This window comes from Pundamilia nyererei, unplaced genomic scaffold (assembly GCF_000239375.1).
Source record: "Pundamilia nyererei isolate P.nyererei 1_Seehausen unplaced genomic scaffold, PunNye1.0 scaffold00002, whole genome shotgun sequence".
Classification (NCBI taxonomy): Eukaryota; Metazoa; Chordata; class Actinopteri; order Cichliformes; family Cichlidae; genus Pundamilia; species Pundamilia nyererei.
The window spans coordinates 6,647,225-6,670,594 of NW_005187403.1; the positions used below are offsets into that span (position 1 = coordinate 6,647,225).

At 40.7% G+C, this 23,370-nt stretch overlaps 2 protein-coding genes across 2 annotated transcripts in view; one reads left to right on the forward strand and one right to left on the reverse strand.

Annotated features, from left to right (window-relative positions):
- Positions 1-1,233: 1,233 nt before the first annotated feature.
- On the forward strand, positions 1,234-11,895 carry pstpip2 (proline-serine-threonine phosphatase interacting protein 2). Its single transcript, XM_005720307.1, has 14 exons — positions 1,234-1,342; positions 2,131-2,231; positions 3,835-3,909; positions 5,603-5,637; positions 5,746-5,852; positions 5,937-5,999; positions 6,607-6,705; positions 7,404-7,449; positions 7,741-7,820; positions 7,903-8,001; positions 8,926-9,022; positions 9,125-9,209; positions 10,136-10,173; positions 10,799-11,895. Exons 1-14 carry the CDS (start codon positions 1,307-1,309, stop codon positions 10,852-10,854), a joined length of 1,017 nt encoding a protein of 338 aa, XP_005720364.1. The 5' UTR covers positions 1,234-1,306; the 3' UTR covers positions 10,855-11,895.
- Positions 11,896-12,589: 694 nt separating this feature from the next.
- The window catches only part of dhx29 (DEAH (Asp-Glu-Ala-His) box polypeptide 29), a 12,974-nt gene continuing 2,193 nt past the window's right edge, over positions 12,590-23,370 (reverse strand). Inside the window, exons 2-28 of the mRNA XM_005720309.2 lie at positions 23,063-23,136; positions 22,847-22,960; positions 22,625-22,754; positions 22,376-22,518; positions 22,164-22,295; positions 21,826-21,952; positions 20,670-20,828; positions 19,864-20,032; positions 19,663-19,783; positions 19,152-19,541; positions 18,812-19,078; positions 18,591-18,734; positions 18,330-18,506; positions 17,350-17,490; positions 17,071-17,215; positions 16,822-16,942; positions 16,650-16,734; positions 16,430-16,518; positions 15,814-15,942; positions 15,543-15,618; positions 15,235-15,459; positions 14,829-14,965; positions 14,476-14,566; positions 14,070-14,372; positions 13,832-13,963; positions 13,298-13,394; positions 12,590-13,014 (exon numbers count right to left, since the gene is read on the reverse strand). Of these exons, the coding sequence (XP_005720366.1) occupies positions 12,959-13,014; positions 13,298-13,394; positions 13,832-13,963; positions 14,070-14,372; positions 14,476-14,566; positions 14,829-14,965; positions 15,235-15,459; positions 15,543-15,618; positions 15,814-15,942; positions 16,430-16,518; positions 16,650-16,734; positions 16,822-16,942; positions 17,071-17,215; positions 17,350-17,490; positions 18,330-18,506; positions 18,591-18,734; positions 18,812-19,078; positions 19,152-19,541; positions 19,663-19,783; positions 19,864-20,032; positions 20,670-20,828; positions 21,826-21,952; positions 22,164-22,295; positions 22,376-22,518; positions 22,625-22,754; positions 22,847-22,960; positions 23,063-23,136 (3,974 nt within the window). The 3' untranslated portion in view covers positions 12,590-12,958. The remainder of the gene's footprint in view (positions 13,015-13,297; positions 13,395-13,831; positions 13,964-14,069; positions 14,373-14,475; positions 14,567-14,828; positions 14,966-15,234; positions 15,460-15,542; positions 15,619-15,813; positions 15,943-16,429; positions 16,519-16,649; positions 16,735-16,821; positions 16,943-17,070; positions 17,216-17,349; positions 17,491-18,329; positions 18,507-18,590; positions 18,735-18,811; positions 19,079-19,151; positions 19,542-19,662; positions 19,784-19,863; positions 20,033-20,669; positions 20,829-21,825; positions 21,953-22,163; positions 22,296-22,375; positions 22,519-22,624; positions 22,755-22,846; positions 22,961-23,062; positions 23,137-23,370) is intronic.

A 23,370-nucleotide genomic window follows, 5' to 3' on the forward strand; every position in this document is an offset into this window, starting at 1 on the left:
GCGTGTATTCATATAAAAACATTTTTTACCCCTGGTTTTGTGTGTTCATGTTCTGTTCTTTTGTATAATTAATCTATTTGTATGTTGTATATTTATTGTTTGTTCAGTAAAGTTAATTTATTTAAAAAAAAAAAAAAAGTAACTGCATCTGCGTAAAAGCGAAATGTTGCCCTCTGCTGTCCGTGACCTGAAGTACAACGTAGTTTAAAAAGAAAATGATAAACGAGAGTTGTGTGTCGCTACAGTTAATATAATTACGTATGATCAGTGCACCCTTACAACCTTTGAAAAGTAAAACTAAAGCCAACTCAGCTAACTGATTAACTTATGAAATGAAATTAATCAATAACTGAAGTTCCTCTGGTTGTTGACTGTTAGTTGTACGAAACAAAGTGAATACGCCACCTTGTGATGGGCAGATAATAATGATAAATAATTAGTTCTTTTTTTTCCTTTCTTTTTAAACGGTGAGGATATTTGTCCTTTTTGCCTGATGGCCCGTCCTATACTCCACATGCACATGTAGAATGATAAGACCTCTTGTGCCTTTAATGTGCACAAGACACAAGAACAGAATAAAGCCCAGCTACAAAAACCACGACACAGATAAAACCAATGAAATAAAATAAAATCATAAATATGATTTCCTATCTGGTTTCTGGTTATTTAGGAGTTACACAGTGTAATAGCCACCGAGAGAAAGGATCTAAAGGGATGGTTCAGTCCTGCACCTTGGGACAATGATGAATTGTCCATGAAGCTGAAGAGGTTGTTCATTAACATGGGCTATTTTTGATCTTTAGCAGCGACAGGTTCATGGACAGTTAATCCATGACTGTGCTACTGCTGGTATTACAGTACTGCAAGGTTTTCCTGTTTGTCTACATTGTGTTTATTTAACAGCTCTATTTACCGATTACGTTACAAATTAGGATTTCATGTTGTCTTACAGTGTACTACTTTTGTTTTATTTGTTAAACCCCCTCAAATCAACTACTTAAATCATGTTGTATTTTCTTCTTCTTCTTCTTCTCATTATTATTATTATTATTATTATTATTATTATTATTATTATTATCGGACCAGTGTATACCATCTGTAAACACTGTAAGTACGCCCATCAGCCATCAGGTGGCGGCAAAACCAAGCTCAGCGCAAGAGGTTTTTGGCGCTCCAGTTGTCACGTGAGTGCGCGTGCGCCACTTTGACGGGCTTCGTGTAGCTCTCGCCTGACAGTCGGCTCTTTCTCTTACATGGTCAGTGTGTGTTTGCGATAAAGCACCTGTCTGTTGCCTGCTCCATTTACATGATGAAGAACCTTCATTTTAAGGATTTCTTCTGGGTGAGTTTTTTTCTTGTCCTTTTTGTTTGTTTGTCTTTCTATGAAGTCCTGATTGGAATTAGAAACATTTTATCTTTTGATTCAGCTTCAGATGGTTTAATTTAAAAAAAAAAGTATTTTTGTATTGTATTAATTATTAGAAACGGGAATCCTGCTGAGGGATCTAACGTTTGTAAAATAGTATGGAAACAGGAGCATCAAAACTAAGCTATTAAAAACAGTTGACATGAACTGCTGGGGAGTTTTTGATAAGCATTCATGTGTAACCAGACCGATATTTTATCAGATCACGTTTCTCTCTCTGCAGTGTAAATAGTGTAAATGTCATTTCCTTTAGTGGAGTAAAGAGTAAACTTCATAATCCAGCAGATTAGAGTGGAAATACTGAGAGTACCAATAACTTTGCTTCTACGCAACATAAGCAAATATGTGTAGTTAAATTTCACTACAGGATTTTTTGCATTGTCTAAATACGGCCTGATATGGTGTATTTTAAACCAATAAAAAGTCTGGCAAGTTGATTACAAGCCGTTGCCCTCACCTTAACTAAATTACAGAGATGCCTAGTCCCAAACATTAATTAAACTCAGAGTCAATTATTCTGAAGCTACAGTGCTCGTTTATGTCTGTAGGGATGTTTAAACAAGTTTAGCCAGTCTGGCTGTCGTACAGTTAAGACCTGGGTGTGGGAGAAGAGGTAGCAGAAGTACAGCTCTCTGTTTCTTTTAGGATATGTGTCTTGCTGTAAAACTGTCTGCTGTAATACTGTCTGTGCATCTTGCTGACAGAACTCGGACCTGACCTCCACTGTCGGGTATGATGCCATCATTCAGTATCTCAATGATGGCAAGAGGACATGCAAGGAGGTGGAGGATTTTATGAAAGCCAGGTAATGTCGTCATCCTTATATGTAATAATGCACAACTGATGGGATGTTTGGCTCTAACCGAAGTCTGCAAAACTGTGTTCAAGCTTTACATTTACAGGCCAGTTGTTGCCAGCGATGTATAACTGACTGCAAGATAGATAGATCTAGTGCACGTTTTGGCTGCAGGCATGCAATTATGATAAAGAGAGTGAAAAGAAAATATACTCTGAGAACGACAAGTGTAGTGGAGGAGGACAGCATTTTGAGATTAAGGACAGTACTGGAATACAACGAATAAAGTTGCCTAAAAAAGTAAAATTTTGTTGCTATAATCTAAAACAAAATCAGATGAATACATATTTTGATTATGAATTATATAGTCAGTATAAAAGCTTTTGAGGAACTTTAGAGAGGTTATGGCATGAGTTTTTGATTAGTGAGGATTATTGTGACTTGCATTGTTGTCTTAACAAAGAGGAAACACAAACACGTCCTACCGTCTTGTAATTTGTGCAAAGGGCACTACTGCGGTTATATGATTAAATGCCAGAAAAGTAGTACAATTCTGCTTTCTAAAAAGACTCCAAGGTTAATTCTGCGCACTGGAATGATGTGACGCATCAGGTTTTATAATAGAGACGTATAACCTTTCACATCTAATCATTAATTCCTCTTATAATAATTAATCTGTCCGTGCTCTCCCACACACACATGCACACAGCAAAAAAACAAAAACACCCCACACATATAAAAGTCCAGTGTGTAGTCAGAAACGTGACCTAGTGAGGTTAATGCAATGAAAAAAGGAGGATATTATGCCACAACACAACTGGACGTTTCCTAATTTGGGACTCACCATTTTTAAACCGCAGTGGTTTAAAAAATATTTGTGGGAAGGTTTACCAAAATAAAAGTAGAGTAAGGAAACACGGTCAGAGTGAGGTGTTTTGTGGGAAACGGCGGCAACAATCGAATTCTTTCAGCTTTCAGTTATGCAAAAGCAAATTCTTCAGGAGACCAAAGAGCAGCCACGACAGCCCGCCCTCCTTAACTATATCTTGATCTGTTGTTGTGTAATTATATTTGAGATGGGTTAGCGTTGCATTTTACTTTAAGTCTCCTATTAGCATTGCTTAGCAAATTAAACAAATTGTAAGCGGTCAGCACTATAGCATTGTCATGCATTTGTATAGTAAAACTGTATTCAGTTGTATATTTATATGTATGTTTTTTAATATTTATCATTGTATAATGCATATTAGAATTGATTAATTATTTTCCATTTACTTCGCCAACATTGCTTAAATGTGCCTGTCAAAACTCTTCAGGGAAAGAACAGACTCCAATTATAACACCACACATGTAAATGTTGTCCTGTCTTTTTTGTATCAGTTAATAATTTAATATGGAAATTTATAACTTCTGAAAAATACTGATAGTGAAGCCTAAGGGATGTATAAATGTAAATTTGTGATTAAGCATTACCTTTCAGAGATGTCTAGTATGGGTTTTGCATGTAAATTCATATACAGTCTGTTGGCCGGCAGACTGCTCTGTTTGTTGGCCGAATCTTTGCATGTATGCTTTTACGCTGCCCTCACTCTCAATTGGTTGTTTCTTTCAGGGCATCAGTTGAAGAGAAGTATGCCAAAGAACTCCTTAGTTTGTCCAAGAAGGTGTGTGGACACAGTGAGATGAAGTAAGCGACCTCTGTGTTGATATGCTGTTATTATGTGCTGTATTTACAGGAAGCCTCACCCCTTCTAATGCATGAGTAGGTTTCTGCAGTACTGACACAGTACCTTGTAGCCTGGACTCAAGTGTAGTGCAGAAAGTAAGGTCAAAGAAAACAATGAGTCTAGTCACCAAAGGTTCTTGTTGTTGTTCTCAGTCTGTTTCACAAGTTGAATTTCGAAATTAAGTTTGAACTTCTGTAAAATTGACAGTTTGGTTCTTAATGTTGATGTAGTCAGATTTTATATGACACCACTACCACGATCTTTTATTAGCAAGCCTAGTTCCTGTTTAATGAGTGCTCGCACTCATTATAGGAAGGAACGACTTAGTTACATAATTTACTTCTTGAAATCATAGTGCATTATTGATAGACTCATCTTTTAAAGATGTCCTATCAAAGGACTTACTTGAACTGCATTAAAGGCATTTTTCATCCATGTTTTTACAACAACCTTGAGATCAGTTAGAACGAGACAGAATCGATGTGCTGTCAGGTTGTACTCTCATTGTTCTGATAGTTATTTACAGCATTTCAGTTGATTTATTCTAGACTCATATTTCTATAATTAAAATAGTAAAGATGTCGCTGATTCAGAGGCCTGCCAGCCAGTTTCACTTTAGAGGGTGAAAAGGAAGAACTGTATAGAGAAAAATGTTATTCTTATTTGGCAAGTGAAAAATAACAAATTATAACTTTTTAGACAGAATACACAATTCATAAGACTATTTTAAGACCAGTCATATCACAAACTACGACTGGTATCAAATTACATGTATTATGTATTTAAAAGTAATTCATTAAACTTAGTAATTCTTTTAGAAAACCTCCGCAAGACTTTTCCTTCCTCTTTTAAAATGTGAACATTTTATTTTCTCAGGTTTGCTTGCTTGTTTGCACCATAGATTGTGATATTTTAAATCCTGTGCATAGCTTATTTAGTTCTTCTTCTTCTTTTTTGGAGTCAAACGTAACTATATTTGGACAAGAAGATGGTATGCTAAATGCTACATCTCTGCTTGCAAGATGCACCAATAGACTATGTGGGTGCATTGGACAGACACGCATACATTTAGATTAGCCACATCAAGTTTATTTTATTTGCATGGCAAGTTTAAAACAAAAGTAATAATAGAAAAGAGCAGGTTGTCTTTAGGAGGACCTCAAAGACCTAGAGGTATAAAGACATCTGTGATATATTGTGAAGCTGATCCACAGAGGGCTTTAAAAATGAATAAAGAATATTTAAATAAATCCTGTATTTCAGAATCAATTCAATTGTACTGTCAACTGAATTAAAACAGGACTGATGTTTTATCTTTATGTTAACTTGAGAAACTCAGAGTTGCAGTGTTTTCTACACAAGACATGATAGAGCTGTGGATGAGTGTTTCTAAGTACCGCCGAGGTTCTTCATTGGGCTGTCAAGTGTGTCAGGTAGCTAGTATCATCTATGTAAAAGTGAATATTGTTTTTATCAAAGCTAGAGCCACAGGGTGACATGCATAATGAGAAAAGAAGAGGTCCTAAAATGGATCCTTGAGGAATGCCATATTTGATAAACCATTGATCATAGTCCAGGATGCATGATTTGTATTTGCAAGCTCCAACACCAAAAATTCAATGTGCAGAATAATGTCTTCTTCTGCTTTTTCAGCACATTAAAGAGATCCCTGGACATGTTGAAATTACGTAAGCACTTTTTTTCTTACCTTAATCATGCCTGATTCCTTAATTACCCTAATCCTTGACTATAAAATCTATGATGACTGCAATCTGAAGTATGCTTTCGCCCTGCAGAGACTGAACAAGTGAGTCTGTCACATTTACAACTTGCCCAAAACATGAGGGAGGAGGCCAAGAAACTGGAAGACTTCAAAGAAAAGCAGAAAGAAGCTAGGAAAAAGGTTTTTATTCACATTGCAATTCACTGAGATGTTGAATGCATTCAGGTAATATATTAATGATGACGCTGAACTTTGTCATTTTAGGTAGAACAACAAATGGATGCTCTCCACAAACAGAGGTCCTCACAGTACAAGAAGACAATGGATGTAAGTAAAAATAAAAATCTTCAGAGACCAACCAGGACTGATGACTTTTCTGCAAGAACATTTTTGCTTCTTTTAGTTGTGATAACAAAAACAATAGTTTGATATAATTAGTTTGTGGATTCAGTCACATGAAGTAGCTGCGGTGATTGGTCTGCAAAACCAAAGTCAAAAACACTTCTTTATTCAAATTTTAAGGTTCAAAAGCTGCAGTCTTAAGCTCGTGTTCTGTCTCGTGTTTAGTAAAATGAAAACCAGAAGTATTTAAACAATGTGGCCCCAAGCAGATCTCCCATTGGTGAGTCACGTAAGATGAGTTTCAATTGTGTTGTGAAAATGCCGCTCTTATCCTTTTGCTGTTCTTCCTCTTTGGTGGGGGAAGTTGTGTTTACCAGTCTGGGAAGTGAGGAGCAGGGCAGCATTTAAAACCATTAAAATCTTTTCCAAAAGTAGAAGTGCTTGTCATCTCTGTGACAATAGAAATCAGATGGTGGCACCAAAAGACATGGTCTCTATAGACTGACTTTATTTATATATTTGGGGAATTTCTTTTTTTTCATCAAAGTGTCAAAATACACTATTAAAGTACCTACTGTGGTTTTGTCTCAAGTCAAAGAAGACTTATGACCAGAAGTGTCGAGACAAAGAAGAAGCGGATCAGAACGTGAACCGAAACACCAACACCAACAACACCAAGCACATGGAAAAGGTACTGTGACAACAGCAGTCACCTGCACTGATCAGTATCTAATGTGATATAAATGAATGAAGGGATAAATGCTAAAGGCATTATATCATTTATTGGCCCCAGTTTTGGACTTTGAACCTTGAAATCTCTTTGAACTCTTACACATATATATGTACTTGTACTTGCTGCTATGACTTTCACTTATTTAAATCACTGGTCACAATTTCAAGAGGCTTTATTATTTTTTGAGTCGCTGAGACATCAATTGGAGTAAAAGTCTGTGTGTGAAACAGAGTACAATAAAGCAATCTATGTGTGAGTGGGAGGGGGTAGTTGTGGCTTGTGGTAAATAAACGCCTTGAGCCGTCAGGGTAGAAAAGAGCCGTGTAAGTCCCAACCATTTACCACTGGAGTGCTTATTTCCGTTTTAGAGGTGTTGTTGTTAATGCCCATTTTTAAGGTGTCAGCAAAACATATAACTGTACTTCAGAAAGCCTCAGTACTTAACAAGGAAGATGCAGACTGATGAACACATGGTTGCAAATGAAACATTAGTGTTTAGTGAGAAAAAGATACCCTTACTGGTTCTGACCCTCAGACTTCTGTTTATTATATCAGCTCATTGGTACAAAAAAAACAGGAATAATGTCTGTATGACCTTCAGTAGAGGGCTTTTCTCATTTTTAATATCTCATTCCTCCTTTTTTGTCACGTTTCAGCTCTACGCAAAAGCACAGCAGGCAAAACAGAACGCAGAAGAAGCAGGTAAGAAAGCAAACAACAGCAGGATGGAATGACTTAGCCTTTCGGTAACCCATTCACACACACTGTGATGATGCTGGCATCTTGGTCACGTCACCCCTGTGTGCTTAACTTCAATATGGCAACATCTTCATAGTGACCATGCTGGCATGGAGAGATTAAGTTTAGCATTACACTATAGTGCCAGTGTATAGCCTCACATAACTGGAAGCATAGCCGAACGTGGCTTAAATATTCTCAGTTAATGCGCTGAGTTTGCTCATTTATACTTTTCATACTGTCTTCCATTTACAGACAGGTTATACCAGCAGAATGTCACTACACTGGGAAAGATTAGAGATGACTGGATAAAGGAGCATATCAAAGCCTGTGAGGTGAGACAACAACCTTCAAGTTCTAACAAAAGCACACATTATGGAAATGGGCCGAGTGATTTTGTTTTTGTTGGCCCCTTAGATGTTTGAGAAGCAGTCAGTGGAGCGGATCAACTTTCTGAGAAACACAGTCTGGACTCACCTCAACCAGTTATCCCAGCAATGTGTGACCAGTGACGAGGTAAAGTTTCCAGTTGCCACGATCACTATAATCAGTATTTTTATATAAAGACCGGGTCGAATGGTGGGAAATATCAGGGAGGTTGGTCATAAGGCCACTTTAGCGTCTCATTGTTTTGATTCTACAGCTTGTGACTTCGCTGTCTTGGCTTTAGCCCACTGGTTTTATGAACCTCCAACAACTGTTTTCAGCTGTACTACTTGGTCACACATTATAATATGACCCAAGAAAGGGGGGAATTTTGTTTTGTTCTGGACACTCCTTTTCTTTCAAAAGGATTGTACAGGAAAGCAGTGACTCCTTTCCTGTAACCTGGAAGTTTGGCAAGATTAATCCACTGATGTATAATACAATATACATCTTCCAATGTATGGAAAAATATTGATTGAATTTCCGCAAAATTTACAAGAAATTATGCACACTAAATGACCTATCTATCCATCCATCCATCCGTCAGTCCATTCTCTTGGACTTATCCAATTCAGGATCACTGGAGCGTATTCCAGCTATTATAGGGCGAGAGACGGAACACCCTGAACAAGCCGCCAGCACTTAAGCAGTATTTATACTCCAAAATACCCCAAATTTAGGCTGCACTTTAGTATCACAGCTGGACTACTTAAATTTAACCATTAAAATGACTCAATATGTACTTATTTCTTCCTTGTTGTAAAAGACATGACATAATCCGTTATCTGCTTATACAGATACGCTGATCTTAGTATCTGCATAAGCACAGACATTTAACACATTATATTTATACAGTCCGTTTTGCATTTATACCATGTTCTGCTCTCTGTGTGTGTAAAAAACACAGTTATTTGCGGTTTAAGGTTCTTGGGCAACTTCATATATTTATATCTTTGTTGTGAGTTGCTTGGACTCTGAGCTTGTTTTACTGTCTTTTTTTGCATGTTCGCATAGCTCTATGAGGAAGTGAGGAAGTCACTAGAGCAGTGTGACATCCAGGAAGATATTGAACACTTTGTAAACCTCAGACAGACTGGTGATAAACCACCAGGTAGGACTCAACGACAGCACTGTATTTAAAGAGCTTCTTATCTAACAGCACAGTCTCATGAGTTACCAAAATGTCACCAATTTCCATCTTCCTCTCTAACAGTTCCGGTTGTGTATGAGAACTTCTATAGTGGTCAGAGATCTCCAACTGGAGCACCATCCTTTCGAATGCCTCCACCAGTCAACAGGTATGAAAGAGAAGGATTCCAGCAAAGGGTGCCGCCTGCCTCCTAACAGCATGGGAAATAATTCTGTGATCCTCTGCTGAATTTGTTTGCTCACTTAAAATTTGTGGTAGTAACTTTAATGGAGAGAGACACATTATCAACAGGCAAACATGACTTAGTGGAGACGTTTCTTGTAGTTGGTCATCACTCTCTAAATCTAAATCTAAAGCAGCTCAAAGCTTCAGCTTCCTCCAAAGATTTTCTGTAGGATTGAGGTGGTTACCTCTTTATGGCCTTAAGTTTAGGGTCACTGTCACGCTGGAATCCATCCACAGCCTTCAGTGTTCTGGCTGAGGGAAGGAGGTTCTTGTCCAAGGTTTTTCGGTACATGGTCGCATTCATTGGCTCCTCAATGAGGTGAAGTCATTGTGTACCCTAAGCAGGAAAACAGCCTCAAAGCATGTTTCCACATCAGTGCTTGACTGTGGGGATGGTGTTCTCTGGGTCATTTCTCCCCAAGCCATCTCTGAATCATTTAGATGTTCACTGGGACAGGCCTCTACATGCGTCTTCTCCAACAGGGAGACTTTACACTGTAAGATCTCAATCATTACAGCGTAGTGTGTAACTAGTGGTTTTCTTGGTGATTGCCTTCAGATCGTTAACAAGCTTCTCCCACGTAGTTTTGGTCCGATCCACCACCTTGCTCGTCATCATCCTCATGCCACATTGACACACAGTGGGGGGTTTTGGCTTTTTGGTTGATATTCTGCATCTCTCTATAAAAATGAGAAACTTTTCATTTCTTTGGAAGTGAGCAAACGTGCAAATTCAGCAGGGGATCAAATAATTATCTCTCTCACGCTGAAACCTGTTTTTCTACATGTGCAGAGCATTGTTGGGACACCTCTGATTCTTTGCTTTTTTTGCTCATATTCACTTTGCAGGAGGGGACCATTACCTCTGCCAACACAGAACAGTAATGGTATGTTTGCTTTATTTGTATTTAAATACAGTGCACTATCAAAGTAGACTACCAACCCTCAAAATTATCTACTGTCCAGAGACCCCAAAGGTCCCAGGTTCACTCATCATGTGAGCCTATGTACATTGATTTGTTTCAGTTACTGAAAGTACTCCAAGCTCCAGTCAACGCATAGTGAATCTTTAGGGTTTTTGTTTTGGAATACCTAAATGTGGTCACATTGTGGGCACAGTTTACCTGCTGCAGTGTTCATCGGGCAGCACAACAGCTTCACAGGCCACAGCTTTTACATCAATGTGCCAAACCAGCCAGTTAAAACATCTGCTTTAGTGTGGCGTAAATGTAGGGCCAAGCCTGCATTCCAGTCACATTTTACTTTGAGTAGAGCATGCTCAGTCAGCACTGAAATTAGAACTTTGACCTTGTGTTGTTGTGCAGCTTCCACACAGAAAACTGTAGGTCATAATAACCAGGAAATCATACTGGTATCTTCCAAACATGTTCTATTTGCATTTTATGTATTTGTGAATGTTTGAAACTGAATATTTGTGTATTTCCTTTGATCCATGCTTCTGCTTTTTACAATTAAACGTTAAATGTTTTTTAACGTTTGCTTTTATTGCAGATGATTCGCACTACTCAACAGTGGAGGACGCAGGCTACAGTGTTATCCAGTACTAGCACACATATCTGCAGGAGGCATTACTGCACACACTGTGGACTGTTCTTTGTGTCAAACCTCAGGGTTACTTTGTACTTCTCCTCACTTCCTCTTTTATGATTTCCTGTAAAAAGAAGGCCATACCAAAGAGGAAAACGTGTGTCATAAATGCACATAGAGTTTTAGGTTTAAGTAATAGTGAACATTTTATTTTGGAGTACTTGATTCTGTTTTTAAAAGTAGAACAGACTTAAATGGTGATGCTTTTGCAGTACGTTAGTGATAAACATCTACAGCTGTATTGTCGAATTCCTGTATTAATGTAGGGGCTCATTGTGCTGACAGACAGCCTTTTAATGTGTTGGCGTCATGCAAGGTTCTTTCTTCTACATGACTGCGTCACATTTTACTTTTAGTTATTTAAAAAAAAAATAGTCTATTCATATTTCAAACACAATAAGATCCTGTGTAATCTAGGTTTCATTTCCCCTTGAGTATGAAAGTGTCACGTCAGCTGACAGGTATACGAGAAAGCCTCATGCACACATAGTAGACACACCCTAGTCAAGTGCAACCTGCACCCAACACTTTTTCAGACAAGGGTTAAAGGTTTTATGCTCGGAACCAACATTCCTGTTATTAAAATGTGTGTGATGATGATTTATAAAATATTTCTGAATATTGGAGGAGGATTGTAATAGTTTCACTGTGTTTTTTTGTTTTTTCTTCTTCTGCCCATATTAACGACTTTTTGTAGCAAAAAGTAAATAGATAGCATTTGATTCTGCGACCGATCTGCTGTTGGTTTATGTTAAAGACATTGTTCTTCACTGCACTTCTTGAGACATTTTTATTCATTAAACAGTGTTTTTACAATACTATACAAAAATCTTCAGACATTTAATAAATGCAACAATTTATTTAAACGTGTGCAAACAAACATGGAAATAAAGCGTACAATTCTAATGAGTTTGAAAGCCAATAGTACGATCGCATTTATTCAACAAGCCTGAACTCTTTTAGTCAAAATTGCTTCTAGTTTCTTTAAGTAGTCTACAGGAACAGTTCTCCAGGCTTCTTGAAGGACATTCAAAGCTCTTCTTCAAATGTTCACTGCCTTTTCTTCTGTTCTTTCTCAGGATGATCCCACACTGCTTCAGTAATGTTGAGATACAGGCTCTGGGGAGGCCAATCTATGACTGTTAGGGCATTTTTATGTCCAGGCATGCTTTCACTTCAGTGGCAGTGTGTTTAGGATCACGTGGTTGTGTTTGTCATGCTAAGAGATGGAGCTATTGCTGTCACATTTTTAATCCTGTCACTTTTTGCATTTTTTTAAACAATGGTTAAAAGCCAAGATACAGCTACAGCTACATACAGGTGGTTGTAGCCACCTCTCTCATCTTGATTCCAGTTTTTGTGCAGTTTGGCACACCTCAGCCTTTTCTCCCCATTCCCTTCCTTAAGAAGGACTTCTTGACAGCCACCAAGACCATTCCTGATGGGGCTTTGGCAAACAGTAGATAAATCATCTGAAGATCCCTCTCGTCTCCTGTGTCAGCTCTTTGGATCTTGTCGTATTCTAAGGACATGACTCTCAGATACTGTTAATCTGCTGTAGATAGTTTTTATACCTGCAACTGCTTTTGTCCTCCTCTGTACAGTTTTCTATATATGCCAAGTTTTCAGCAAATAGCTCTTTGGGTTCAAAAACACTATTTTATGCCTGTTAATCTGTGTTTTCTTTGCCATTTTTTGTAGATTCGACTACAGAAATGAGAGGTGGCTCAAGGCTTTTCCACAGCACTGTAAATTGAGGCTCTTTCTGATCCCTGTGTTTATACAGGTTGTATGTTAGCTATAACATTTTCCCATGATCATCATCCATGACAAAATAACCATTTCAAATATAAAACAAATCAGCTTTATTTTATTTGTGGTCTTGTTTGCTTTTTTTCCGTACATTTCAACATGACTTTATGCATCTCAAATTGTACAGTCCTCCTCAATGTGAGTAAAGAGTTCCTGGGAAGGGTCACTTCCTCTGTCCACTGGCTGCTACGCATCGTAACGGTGTTTATTCTGCATGGTGGAGTGGGGTTCAGATCCTCAGTTGCTTTGTTGTTACGCAGCATACTCTGACTTGATCAGATCCAGAATTATCCGGATTGTCGCCTCACCTACATCAAGAACACTGAGTTAGATCTGTCTGTATGTAGCTTAGCTAAGCGATTAAACAATTAAATGTTTCCAGAGCAGCTTGGGCACAATTTTAGTCACTGCTAGTTTAATTCCATTTCCACACAGCAATATGTGAAGAAAACGAATTTTGTCTTTTCAAATGAAAAGACAAAATTCAACAATACACTTGTCTGTATCTCAGTATAACGACTCATTTCCTATGTACTATGTACATTATGTGGTGACAAAGACATTTTTTGGTGATAGAATGTGTCGGTTTACCCTCCAAATTCATCCTCGGGTTCTCCAGCTTCCTTTCAAGCAAAGAGTCCATCAACCTTCTCAAGTGTTTGAAGATCACACCAATCCGCACAGGAGCCTTTTAACGAGAGCGACACAAAGAGAACTTAATTCTGCAGCACTTTTCAGTAACACAGTTTAGATCTGCTGATCTAAACTGCTGAAAACTGCTGGAAAACAACAAACTGAGGCAACAGTTCACACAATCTCACCAAAATTAGACAAAAGCTTGCAACAGCAGAAATTGAGAACAGACGGGCAGCATTTTTCTATTTCTACTTTTGCAGATGGTAGGGTCAAAATTTGGTGCGAACAACACCAAAGCATGGTGGTGATGTGATGGTGTGGAGGATATTTTGTACCATCAGTGTACCATCTTCTGTTGAACATACCATGTCACAAAACTCAAATCATCAAACTGGTTTCTTGAACATGACAATGAGTTCACTCTACTCAAATTGCCTCAAATGGAAGCTATATTAAACGAATCCTAAAGTAATCCCCGTGACCTCTGACCTGGAAATGAATCCATCCATCCAAGGTGATGAGCCTCTCTCTGTGCTGAACATCAATGTCGCCTCCAAACAGCAGCATGGGGAAAGGAGAAATCAGAGTGGTGTCTCGAAGGTAGATCTTAGTGTATTTCACCTGCGGATAAAAAAAACGAACATGTTTTTAAACACAAGTGTGAATCACCGATAAGGCCTTCGCACACTCGTGCATACACACACACACACACACTCTTCATCCATACCTTCTCCTGGTACAGCAGCCAGCCGTGCGTCTGCAGGTTGCGGTTAACAGAGGAAAAGTGGACCTGAGCCTTGCCCTGAGGCGTCTCCACTGTGCAGGCCACGCGCTCAAGCACGTCCACAGAAGGGGTACATAAAACCCGGGCCACGTTGTCATAGAGTCCAGCAGTCAGCACAGCATTCAGGACAGAGATCTGCTGCTTGGACATAGAGGCCGCCTGCGGCTTTAAGCTGGAGGAGGACGAGGAGCGAGACGACCAGAAACCCACCTGCTCCATCATCTTCATCAGCTCGCGCTTCACATCCTGCAGGGAAGATGGAGTCAGCGACATGGAATTAGATGGAAGAAGAAAAACTAATCCTAATAAAAAATGAAGTAATGAACGTGCAGTGGACTCGAATCTTTACCTCTATTGTAATGAGAGCCGTTCGATTAAGAAAATGTTTCCTACAGTAGGACATTTCTCCTCTCGAGCCGTCAGTCTGTGAGTTCTTCCACCTGAAAGTATGATGATGGACACAAGTAAGTAACAAATGGCCTTCCTGAATGTCCTGACTTTTATCGTAATGGGCCTCCTGGCTTCTTTTCAGGCTGCTCTTTTAATAGATGTAGAATGTCTCCTGATGACTCACAACCACGAAGAAATCTAAAATAATGCATATCTAATGTTACTGTCAAAGAAAGGAAATGATTCCCGAACATTTCCTCTAATAGAATTATTAAACCCACGCCTTTTTAAAATCTTCAGACTGGTTCGTACCCCAGGTATGCGTTGTAGATGGTCAGGTGATCGGAGTTGGCTATTGCCAGTGCAGCTTTGGCCAGGTTCGCTTCTTCTTTTCTATTCATTGGTGTGAAGAAAGGAGACTTCTCTGTGATGGCTGCCGCGATGATTGCCTGAAACAAGTCTCTAGTTAATATTAGTTGGAAGATATGAAACAAAACAGTTCAGCCTGACACATACGAGATCACTACAGGTGATCCCGTATGTGTCATATCCCGTATAAGTCACTTGAAAATGCTACGTCCACATGAACAGAATCACCTTTTGGAGATTTATTTACCTGGATGATTGAAAATGCATTAAGACGTTTTAAAACAGTTCAACAAAACAAGATGTTATCCTCACACGCTTGGAACCAACCACACAGCACAGTTAGACTTACTATGGGCTCCAGGCAGCCCAGGATGGCTCCGTAGATGAGCATCTTGCCGATCTTCACGTTAACCGGCAGGCTCGCCAAATGGTGTCCAAGAGGGGTGAGGATGTGATCATCAGGGTGACACGCTCCGATCTTCCTCAGCAGGTTTACAGCATTGCTGACCGACTGGGGCTGAGGAGCATCCAGGGCGCGGCTCAGAAAGTCCTCCGGGGAGCCGTACTGACATTTCTACCGGACAGGAGGAAGAGGAGTCAAGTGATTTCCCCGTGTGGGAATTTTTGTTTCTGTGTGAATCAGAACAGGGTAGATACCATGATATGGAGACAAAGCTCCTCAAGTGGGACCCGCAGAATCTCTGGAATGGAGTAATCCATGAAGATATCAAACCTAAATTTAGGAGGGTGTTTTAAAAAAAAGAAAAAAGAGCACAACAAATTAGCACATGACCTAAAACTGGAAAGGTTTTGCTTACTGTCTTTTCTGCTGACTGCATTCTTGATAAGATGATATAAGGAAGTATTTCTTGCTTTCTGGACTTGGTTCCATCCAGCTCTCTGCATTAGTGGACGATGAGCTTCATACCTGTATTTTGGATAGAGCCTGAAGCAGAAGCCATTTCTGACACGTCCTGCTCTTCCCTGCCTCTGGAGGGCGCTGGCTTTGGAAATAAACGTTTCCACCAGGGAACTCATCTGGCTGCTCTCGTGATACCTGAAAGACGACGACAGAGTGGAGTTAGTTATGTCTATGCATGTAACACACAAGCAGGTACTTATTATTCATGTTTGTGTCATCTTTTCCTAAAAATTCCTAAATGACATGATACAATAAAATCTGGTTGAGAGATTTGGGGTAATTTTTTTGTTTATTATCTAGTGCCACGTGGTCAAAAACTGTCCAATATCTTTCTTGTCTTCCCACTAATAAAAAGACAACCAAACTCCAACAACGTTGGGACTCTGTGTAAAATGTAAATAAAAAACAGAATTCAAGGATCTGCAAATCTCATATTTGACCGTATAAAAGATTTCAAATGTTGGTACATTTCTCCAATTTAAACATTTGTTTTCTCTGTTCTATTGTGAATAAAATTGCGGCTTTATGAGATTTTTTTTTACATTTTGCACAACTTTCCAACTTTTGTGGACTTGAACATACTGGACAAGATCCATTTCTGTTGCTGTTCTTGAGGTCTTACTTATTTTCTTTGGTCTTCCCAGTGTCGATGACGAACACAACATCAGGAATCGTCACACCTGTCTCAGCAATGTTAGTCGACAACACTATCTAAAAGTGACAAAAAGCAGAGACAGGATTTTTGTTCTGTTTAACACATGGAAGGATCACTTATGATGCGAAATACAATTCACGTAATATTTCTTTGACTGTTTCTATGATTGTAGAACATTTTGAAGTACCTTTCTAACCCCACTAGGGGGCACTGTAAAGGCAGCGGCCTGATCCTTCGACGAGAGGGTCGAGTGTAGAGCAACAATCCGGTACCTTCAAGACAGACAAACGTGACAGTGAGGCAGGGGGAAGTTTGTGTCACCACTTCTTTTAGATTACTGATCAGTGCGTGCACGCCACCTGGTTTTATCCCGAAACCTCTTGTCTGAGGACAGCAGGTCGAACAGCTGCTGGATATGAGCCAAACCTGGCAGGAACACGAGAATGGCTCCATCCACATCCACAAACTGTGGAGCTTTGTCTGGCAGCGGCACCAACAGCAAAACAGGACAAAGTTTTAAAAAACAAACCAAACTCCCCCCCCGGATATTTCATATTTAATATAGAGAACATGAATGAATCTGTGACAAATGCTGCCAGTTTGTGTACCTAGGTAGTCTATGAGGTCAACAAGCAAGTCCATGTTGATCTTATTAGGGTTCATATACTGCAGCACATGTCGGGTCCTGCTGCTGAAGTGGTCGAGGTCAGGACCCAGGTCCCAGCCCGAGGACGAGTCCCTCACTATCACTTCCTGGAACAACGGGGCGCACATTGATGAGCTCATACTTAGGAATAATTTACAGGACAGTGACAGTCCACTCTTGTTTCAGAGTCCTGGTGAGGCATAAAAGGACAAGACAAAATGGTAAGGATAGCCGACATTACCTGGTGCTGCAAAGTCTTGCCACCTTTTTGTGTGACAGAGATTGTCACTTCCTCTTCTTCTTCAAGAATTTTCTGGCTGTACTCTGAGTCCTTTTCTAAGACGTATCCCGTCTGCTCCACTATGTCCTCCAAATGAAACACCTGAAGGAATAAACAAAGACACACACATTGTTGAAAACGTTTAAGCTTCTTGGCCTTATCCTTGCTCCCTACTTTCATTCATGGTGGCCAGAAACAAATACAGGTCATCCCTGATATTCAGCGTCATTTGCAGTTCTATCATTTTGGGCTTTCTACGAAGGATGGCTAGCTTCTCCCTTACATTTAGGGTGAGGAGTTCACTCATTCAAGAGTAAAACCGCTACTCGTTAACATTGAAAGGAGCAAGTTGAGGTAGTTCAGGCATCTGATTAGGATGAGATGTTCCGGGAATGTTCTAGCAGGAGGATGCTCCGGGGGTAGACCCAGGACACGTTAATTAATTCAGTGTTTATCTGGGGACCCGGACACAGATAAGTGGAAGAAAATGGATGGATGGATAATTTTATTTAGAGTCGCCTCATTCCCAGTAACCCTGGATTTGGAGCAGCGCCTCAATTAATCGTCAGTAGCAAGCCAATTTAGCTCCTCCTCCCTTAAGTTATCTTTTTTCCAATTGGCTCCCCCTTGTAAACAAACGTTTTAGAGCAGCAGGTGAGTGGGACTGAAATGTTAAGGATATCCACTCTCGCTGACATTAAACGGAGACAAGAGTAGAAAAAAATCTTTGAAAGCCTCAAGATTTACAGCAACTAAAAGTTTAGAGATACTCTGGTCATGCCTAAGGTCAGAAATGACAGACAGCAGAATAACAGGAAGGATAGGCTAACAAGACAACTTCATAACTTACTGACTTAAAAAAGAAAAGTCCTCCAGTGCTTATACCCCTGGAGTCCACGGTTGGATGCTGAATGAAAACAAACTGGTAAAGCTTGTCTTACCTCCACTGGGAAGGTCCTGCCAGGAATGCTGATCACTGGGCAGCGGTTGAAGTAGTTGGAGAACTTGTCACAATCCACCGTGGCACTCATGAGGATCAGCTGCAGATCAGATCTCTTCATCACAACATCCTTTAGGATGGTTAGCAGGAAGTCTGACTGGACACTGCGCTCATGGACCTGAGAGGATGGAGTTTAATATGCTGAATTAGAAGAAGAAGAAGGAGGATGAGAAGAAATGCATCCATAGCTGTAAGTAAGTACCTCGTCTACGATGATGTGAGTGAGAGAGGTGAGGTGCCGGTCGTGCTGTAGCTTCCTCAGCAGAACTCCAGTGGTACAGTACAGCAGGCGCGTCCAGTCTCCGGACTGATTCTCCATCCGGATCTGGTACCCGCACAATGACGACTAAATTCAAGATGAAACGGGGTCAGTACGGCAGGCTACGGTGTGATAAACATGTAGAAAAAAAGAAGCATTTTCACCTTTGACCCTGGTCCATCCTCACAGCCTAGCTCCTGGCTGACTCTGCACGCCAGACTCATGGCAGATATTCTGCGTGGCTGAGTCACCACGATGTTGCAGGGCTGTGCCGCTGTTCCCCCGGTCAACAGGTCCTCCAGGAGGAACTGAGGAATCTGAGTGCTCTTCCCACTACCAGTCTCGCCGGCCACCACCAACACAGGGTGGCGCTGCAAAGCCTCAAGGACTCGATGTCGGTGCTGAAAGACTGGAAGCTGCTCTCGCTCTGCCTTGAAGGTGGGACGCACGTTTAATAACACGGCTTCATTCAGTGCAAACGTGGAGAAGTTCAAGCGTATTTACCTGCAGTTTGTGGGCGAGCGGTGACTTCTTCAGCTTTAATAAGAGCTCTCTGGCTGCCTCCAGATCAGCTACCTCCCTCCTCCCACCTCTTTTCTCACTCTTGTCCTCCTGCTCTTGTCTTTTCTCCCCGATATCGAGACCGGCCAAATTCTCCCATGATTCTTCTGGCTCTTCATCACCATCTGCGCTCGATGCATGCTTCCCTTGGGACTGAGACTCCTGCTGTTGGCTCTGGTTCTGCTGCTGTTTGAGTCTGGTCAGCAGGCGGGAGATGAACTGGTCTCGAGGTTTGTTGGCAGCAGTGCGGCTCTCCTCCTCTTGCTGCTGCTCGCTGTCTCTCCACTCCAGCCACACATCTCTGTAGGTTGGAGGAAGCAGCTGGTGCACCGACTTTGTGAGAGAATAACAGGGGAGAGAATTCACTGCGCGCACATAAGACGAATAAAACAAAGCCAAAATGTAGCAGGCCAAACCCCTAAAACTACTGCATCATGTACGCTGTGACTGTTACCTGTCCTTTAACCAGGTTGTAGAGTGCCAGAGTGGCTCCCAGATGTTGAGCTTGCATGCTGTCCTCTGTCAGGATGGTGGGACAAACTTCCAGAACATCATCTGGCCTCTGAACACGCACTCTGGGGCAAAGACATCACTTGGAATAGGTGAAACAGCCAAGTACGTGAACCAAAAACCAGAAGCACGGAGACACACTCACTTGCATCTCCAGTATCTGCCGCAAGCAACCTTATGAAAAGCAGGCGGCGGGCTTTTTGGCAGGTTCTTTCGGACCCAGTCAATAAGGAACTGTTTGGGAGACTTTCCGGTCCAGCTGCGAGCCGTGTAGTCAAAGTTGCGGATGTCCTTGGGCTCATTCTTCTTCACAACTGCAAGAAAGAAAAGTAAGAAAAGGTCAGATTCTCAAAGGGATCTTATAGTGCACATTTTAATGCTTGTCCTTATTTACAGCAAATCAGCTGATGCGTTCATTAAACGTGCTGGATGCTGATTAAACGTGGCAACAATGACTTCTTTCAGACTGCAGATGAAATGATCAGTTGCACTAAGGTCCAGTATAAGATAAAGAAGGATTATTATGAACCATCAATCCTGCAAAGCCACACTATTAGCACATAAGTGAAAAAAAGTAAACTGAGCATAATAGGTCCCCTTTGAATAACGTGTAAAAAATGTTTCCTCTTCTGTGCACCTTTGTGAACAACATAAACATCCTACACGTTTCTACCTTACACAAATGAAGGACATTTTCCCTCAACGTCTTTGACCACCTGTGCAGATTATTACGATTCACCCAAACCATGAGCAGAGATCATCATTGAGGACAAACTCACATTTACATGTTATTCAGTTTTGTGAATGGATTTTTTTAAATCCATAAAGCATGCTTTTGCAGTTGCACACAATTTCCTGAACTGTGACATTCCCTAAAGCGAATGTACGATGCATAAAACACGCACAGCCTCTATTATGTGTCAGTTTGGCTCACAAAGTGTACCCGTGTACCTTTCTCAGCCGGTGGGTCCTTCTCAGCTTGTTCAAATAAACTAAAGCCGAGCTCTTCTTTGTCCTCCTTCGCAGGAAGTATTTTCTTTTCTTTTTGAGGGGCGTCCACCACTTTTATGGCTGGATTGAACATAGGGTGGGACTCCAGCTGCTTCATTTCTAGAAAATAAAAACACCGTGTTCAATTTTTAAAAAAAAACTTAAATATCCCCACAGGAAATAGTATACACTCACAGGCCACTTCATTAGGGACACCCGTTCAACTGCTTTCTTAACACAAACATGTCATCAGCCAATCACATGGCAGTAATTCAAACATGGTCAAAACACCTTCCTGGAGTTCAAAGCGAGCATGTTGGTACCATCTGATCATTCAGATTGCTCATGTGCACAACCATCTTCAGGGCTTACAGAGAATGATCTGAAAAACTGAAAGGATCCAGTGAGAAGCAGGCCTCTGGGTGAAAATGCCATGTTGATGCCAGAGGTCAGAGGTCAGTGTAGAATGACCAGAAACTGCTCTGTGCTGATAGAAAGACAAGAGTACCTCAAACAGACACTTGTTACAACCAAGGTATGCAGAAGATCATCTGGGAAAGCACGAAATGTCAAACTTTGAAGCAGATGGACTACAGCAGTGGAAGACCACACCAGATTCCACTCCTGTCACCTAATTATCACCCAGCCTAATAAGTCTTGAGTTATTCTGCTACATTCGGATGGTAGGCTCAGAAGTTGGAGTAAACAGCATAAAAGCATGGATCCATCCTGCCTTGTGTCAGTGATTCAGGCTGGTGATGGTAATAGCGTGGGGATAATTCCTTGCCACACTTTGAGCCCTGTGGTACCATTTAAGCATCATTTAAACACCACATGTTGTCCATCCCTTTATGACCACAGTGTGCCCATCTTGTGATGGAAGCTTCCTGCAGCAACTGTGTGATGCTGTCATATCAATATGGATAAAATGTCTGGGGAATGTTTCCAGCACCTGGCTGAATATATGCCACGAAGAAGGCAGCTCTGGATGCAAAAGGGGTCCAACCTGATACAAGCAAACTGTACCTAATGAAGTGGCCTGTGAGTGTATGTAAACGCTTTCTTTTGCAAAATGAGTTTACAGCTTTGTCTTAGTTTTATGTACACGCACACACACCTTGCTGTATGATGCGTATCCTGTCCTGTGCCATCCTCTGCCCCGCCTTGTCTGCTTTGGTCTTGGCAGCAGCTGCCATTTCTTTAGCGTCAAACAGCTGAGCAGTCAGTATCAAATACCTGTCATTCTACACAGCAAAAAAGAATACAGACATAGTAATGAAAAATCAGCTTCCTAAATGACATTTACATCAAAAGACGATCACATTTTTAACATCATACAAAGGCTGGTAAGAAAATCTCATAGCCTTAGTTTAACATTTTGGAATATGTGTCTGTTTTCTCTTATAATTGTAAATGAAGAGAATCTCAGAATTCAGTGGCTCTGATTGTACTTACTGGATCAAACTTCTCTTCCAGTTCAGGATTGCATGTCTTCTTCCCACCTTCCTCTTCCTCCTCTTCACTGCTTTGTTCTGCATACCTTAAGATCCAGTCCTTCATGCTGGCAGCTTCATCCTTCTCTGTGGCCTGCCAAGCACCACACACACACTTAGAAACTATTTGACAGAACACCTCCTTTTCGTCGAACACACCCTCTCTGTACAAACCTTGGTGATCTCTCTGCGGGTGCTGTTGTTTGACACTTTAGGGTCCTGAGCTGCAGCTTTCTGCTGGACTGGAGGCTGAAATCGAGGCCGGTTCTTCTGACTCTCCTCCTGCATCTGCTGGCTAAAACCATCTGGCAGCTCCTCTAGCAAAACAGATCATAAATCCAGAAAGTTACTCTTCTACCTTTAAGGACTCCCACGATGATGATGACGATAATGATGTTTGGATGCCTGCTGATGCCGTATTACCATCTTTAAGGTTGAGGCAGAGCCAGTCGAGAGCAGAATGGAGATCTCCTCCGTACAGGATGCTACTCTTCATCGCCTCTTCAATGTGCTCCCTTTTAAAGTTAAACTTCTGTAGAGCTGTGTACAGGTCCTGAAAGCACATCAGGAAAAAAACAGCAGGGATGCAAAACACTAAAACTTAGTGTGAGTCAGCTGGAAGGAACCAAAGTGTTTTGTATTTACCAGCAACTTCTTGCTTGTAAGTCTTCCTGATATGGGCCCCTTGTCGCCATTCTCCTGTCTGAACTCATTGATCAATTTGATAATCTTCTTCTCCAGGTCAGCTTGGATAGCAACCTTTATTGAAAGGTAAAAATCACACCCAGTGTTATAATAATACAAGTTGTTTTTTTAAACGTGAAAGCTACTTGACACAATATAATAAGCTTTTTGACTTACTTTAAGAATGGACTTATCGGAGACCCCACCAGTGTCCACCTGGGCGGTGTTGGTAAGACTGTAGGTCTTCGGAGCTGGAGTGAGGACAGACAGAGCAACAAACAGACACCACTGCGTCAGACTTCAAGTTAATCCACTATTCACGTTTAAAATAAATAAATAAATCATGTCATTGATTTACTAACAGGTTTATTGTTTTACAGGTTGGAAAATATCCCCCAAAATACCCTGAAAACACTGTTTCATCCTCCAATATGTTTGTTACCTATCAGTTACCTTATCCAAGATAATATTGATTTAATTTTTTG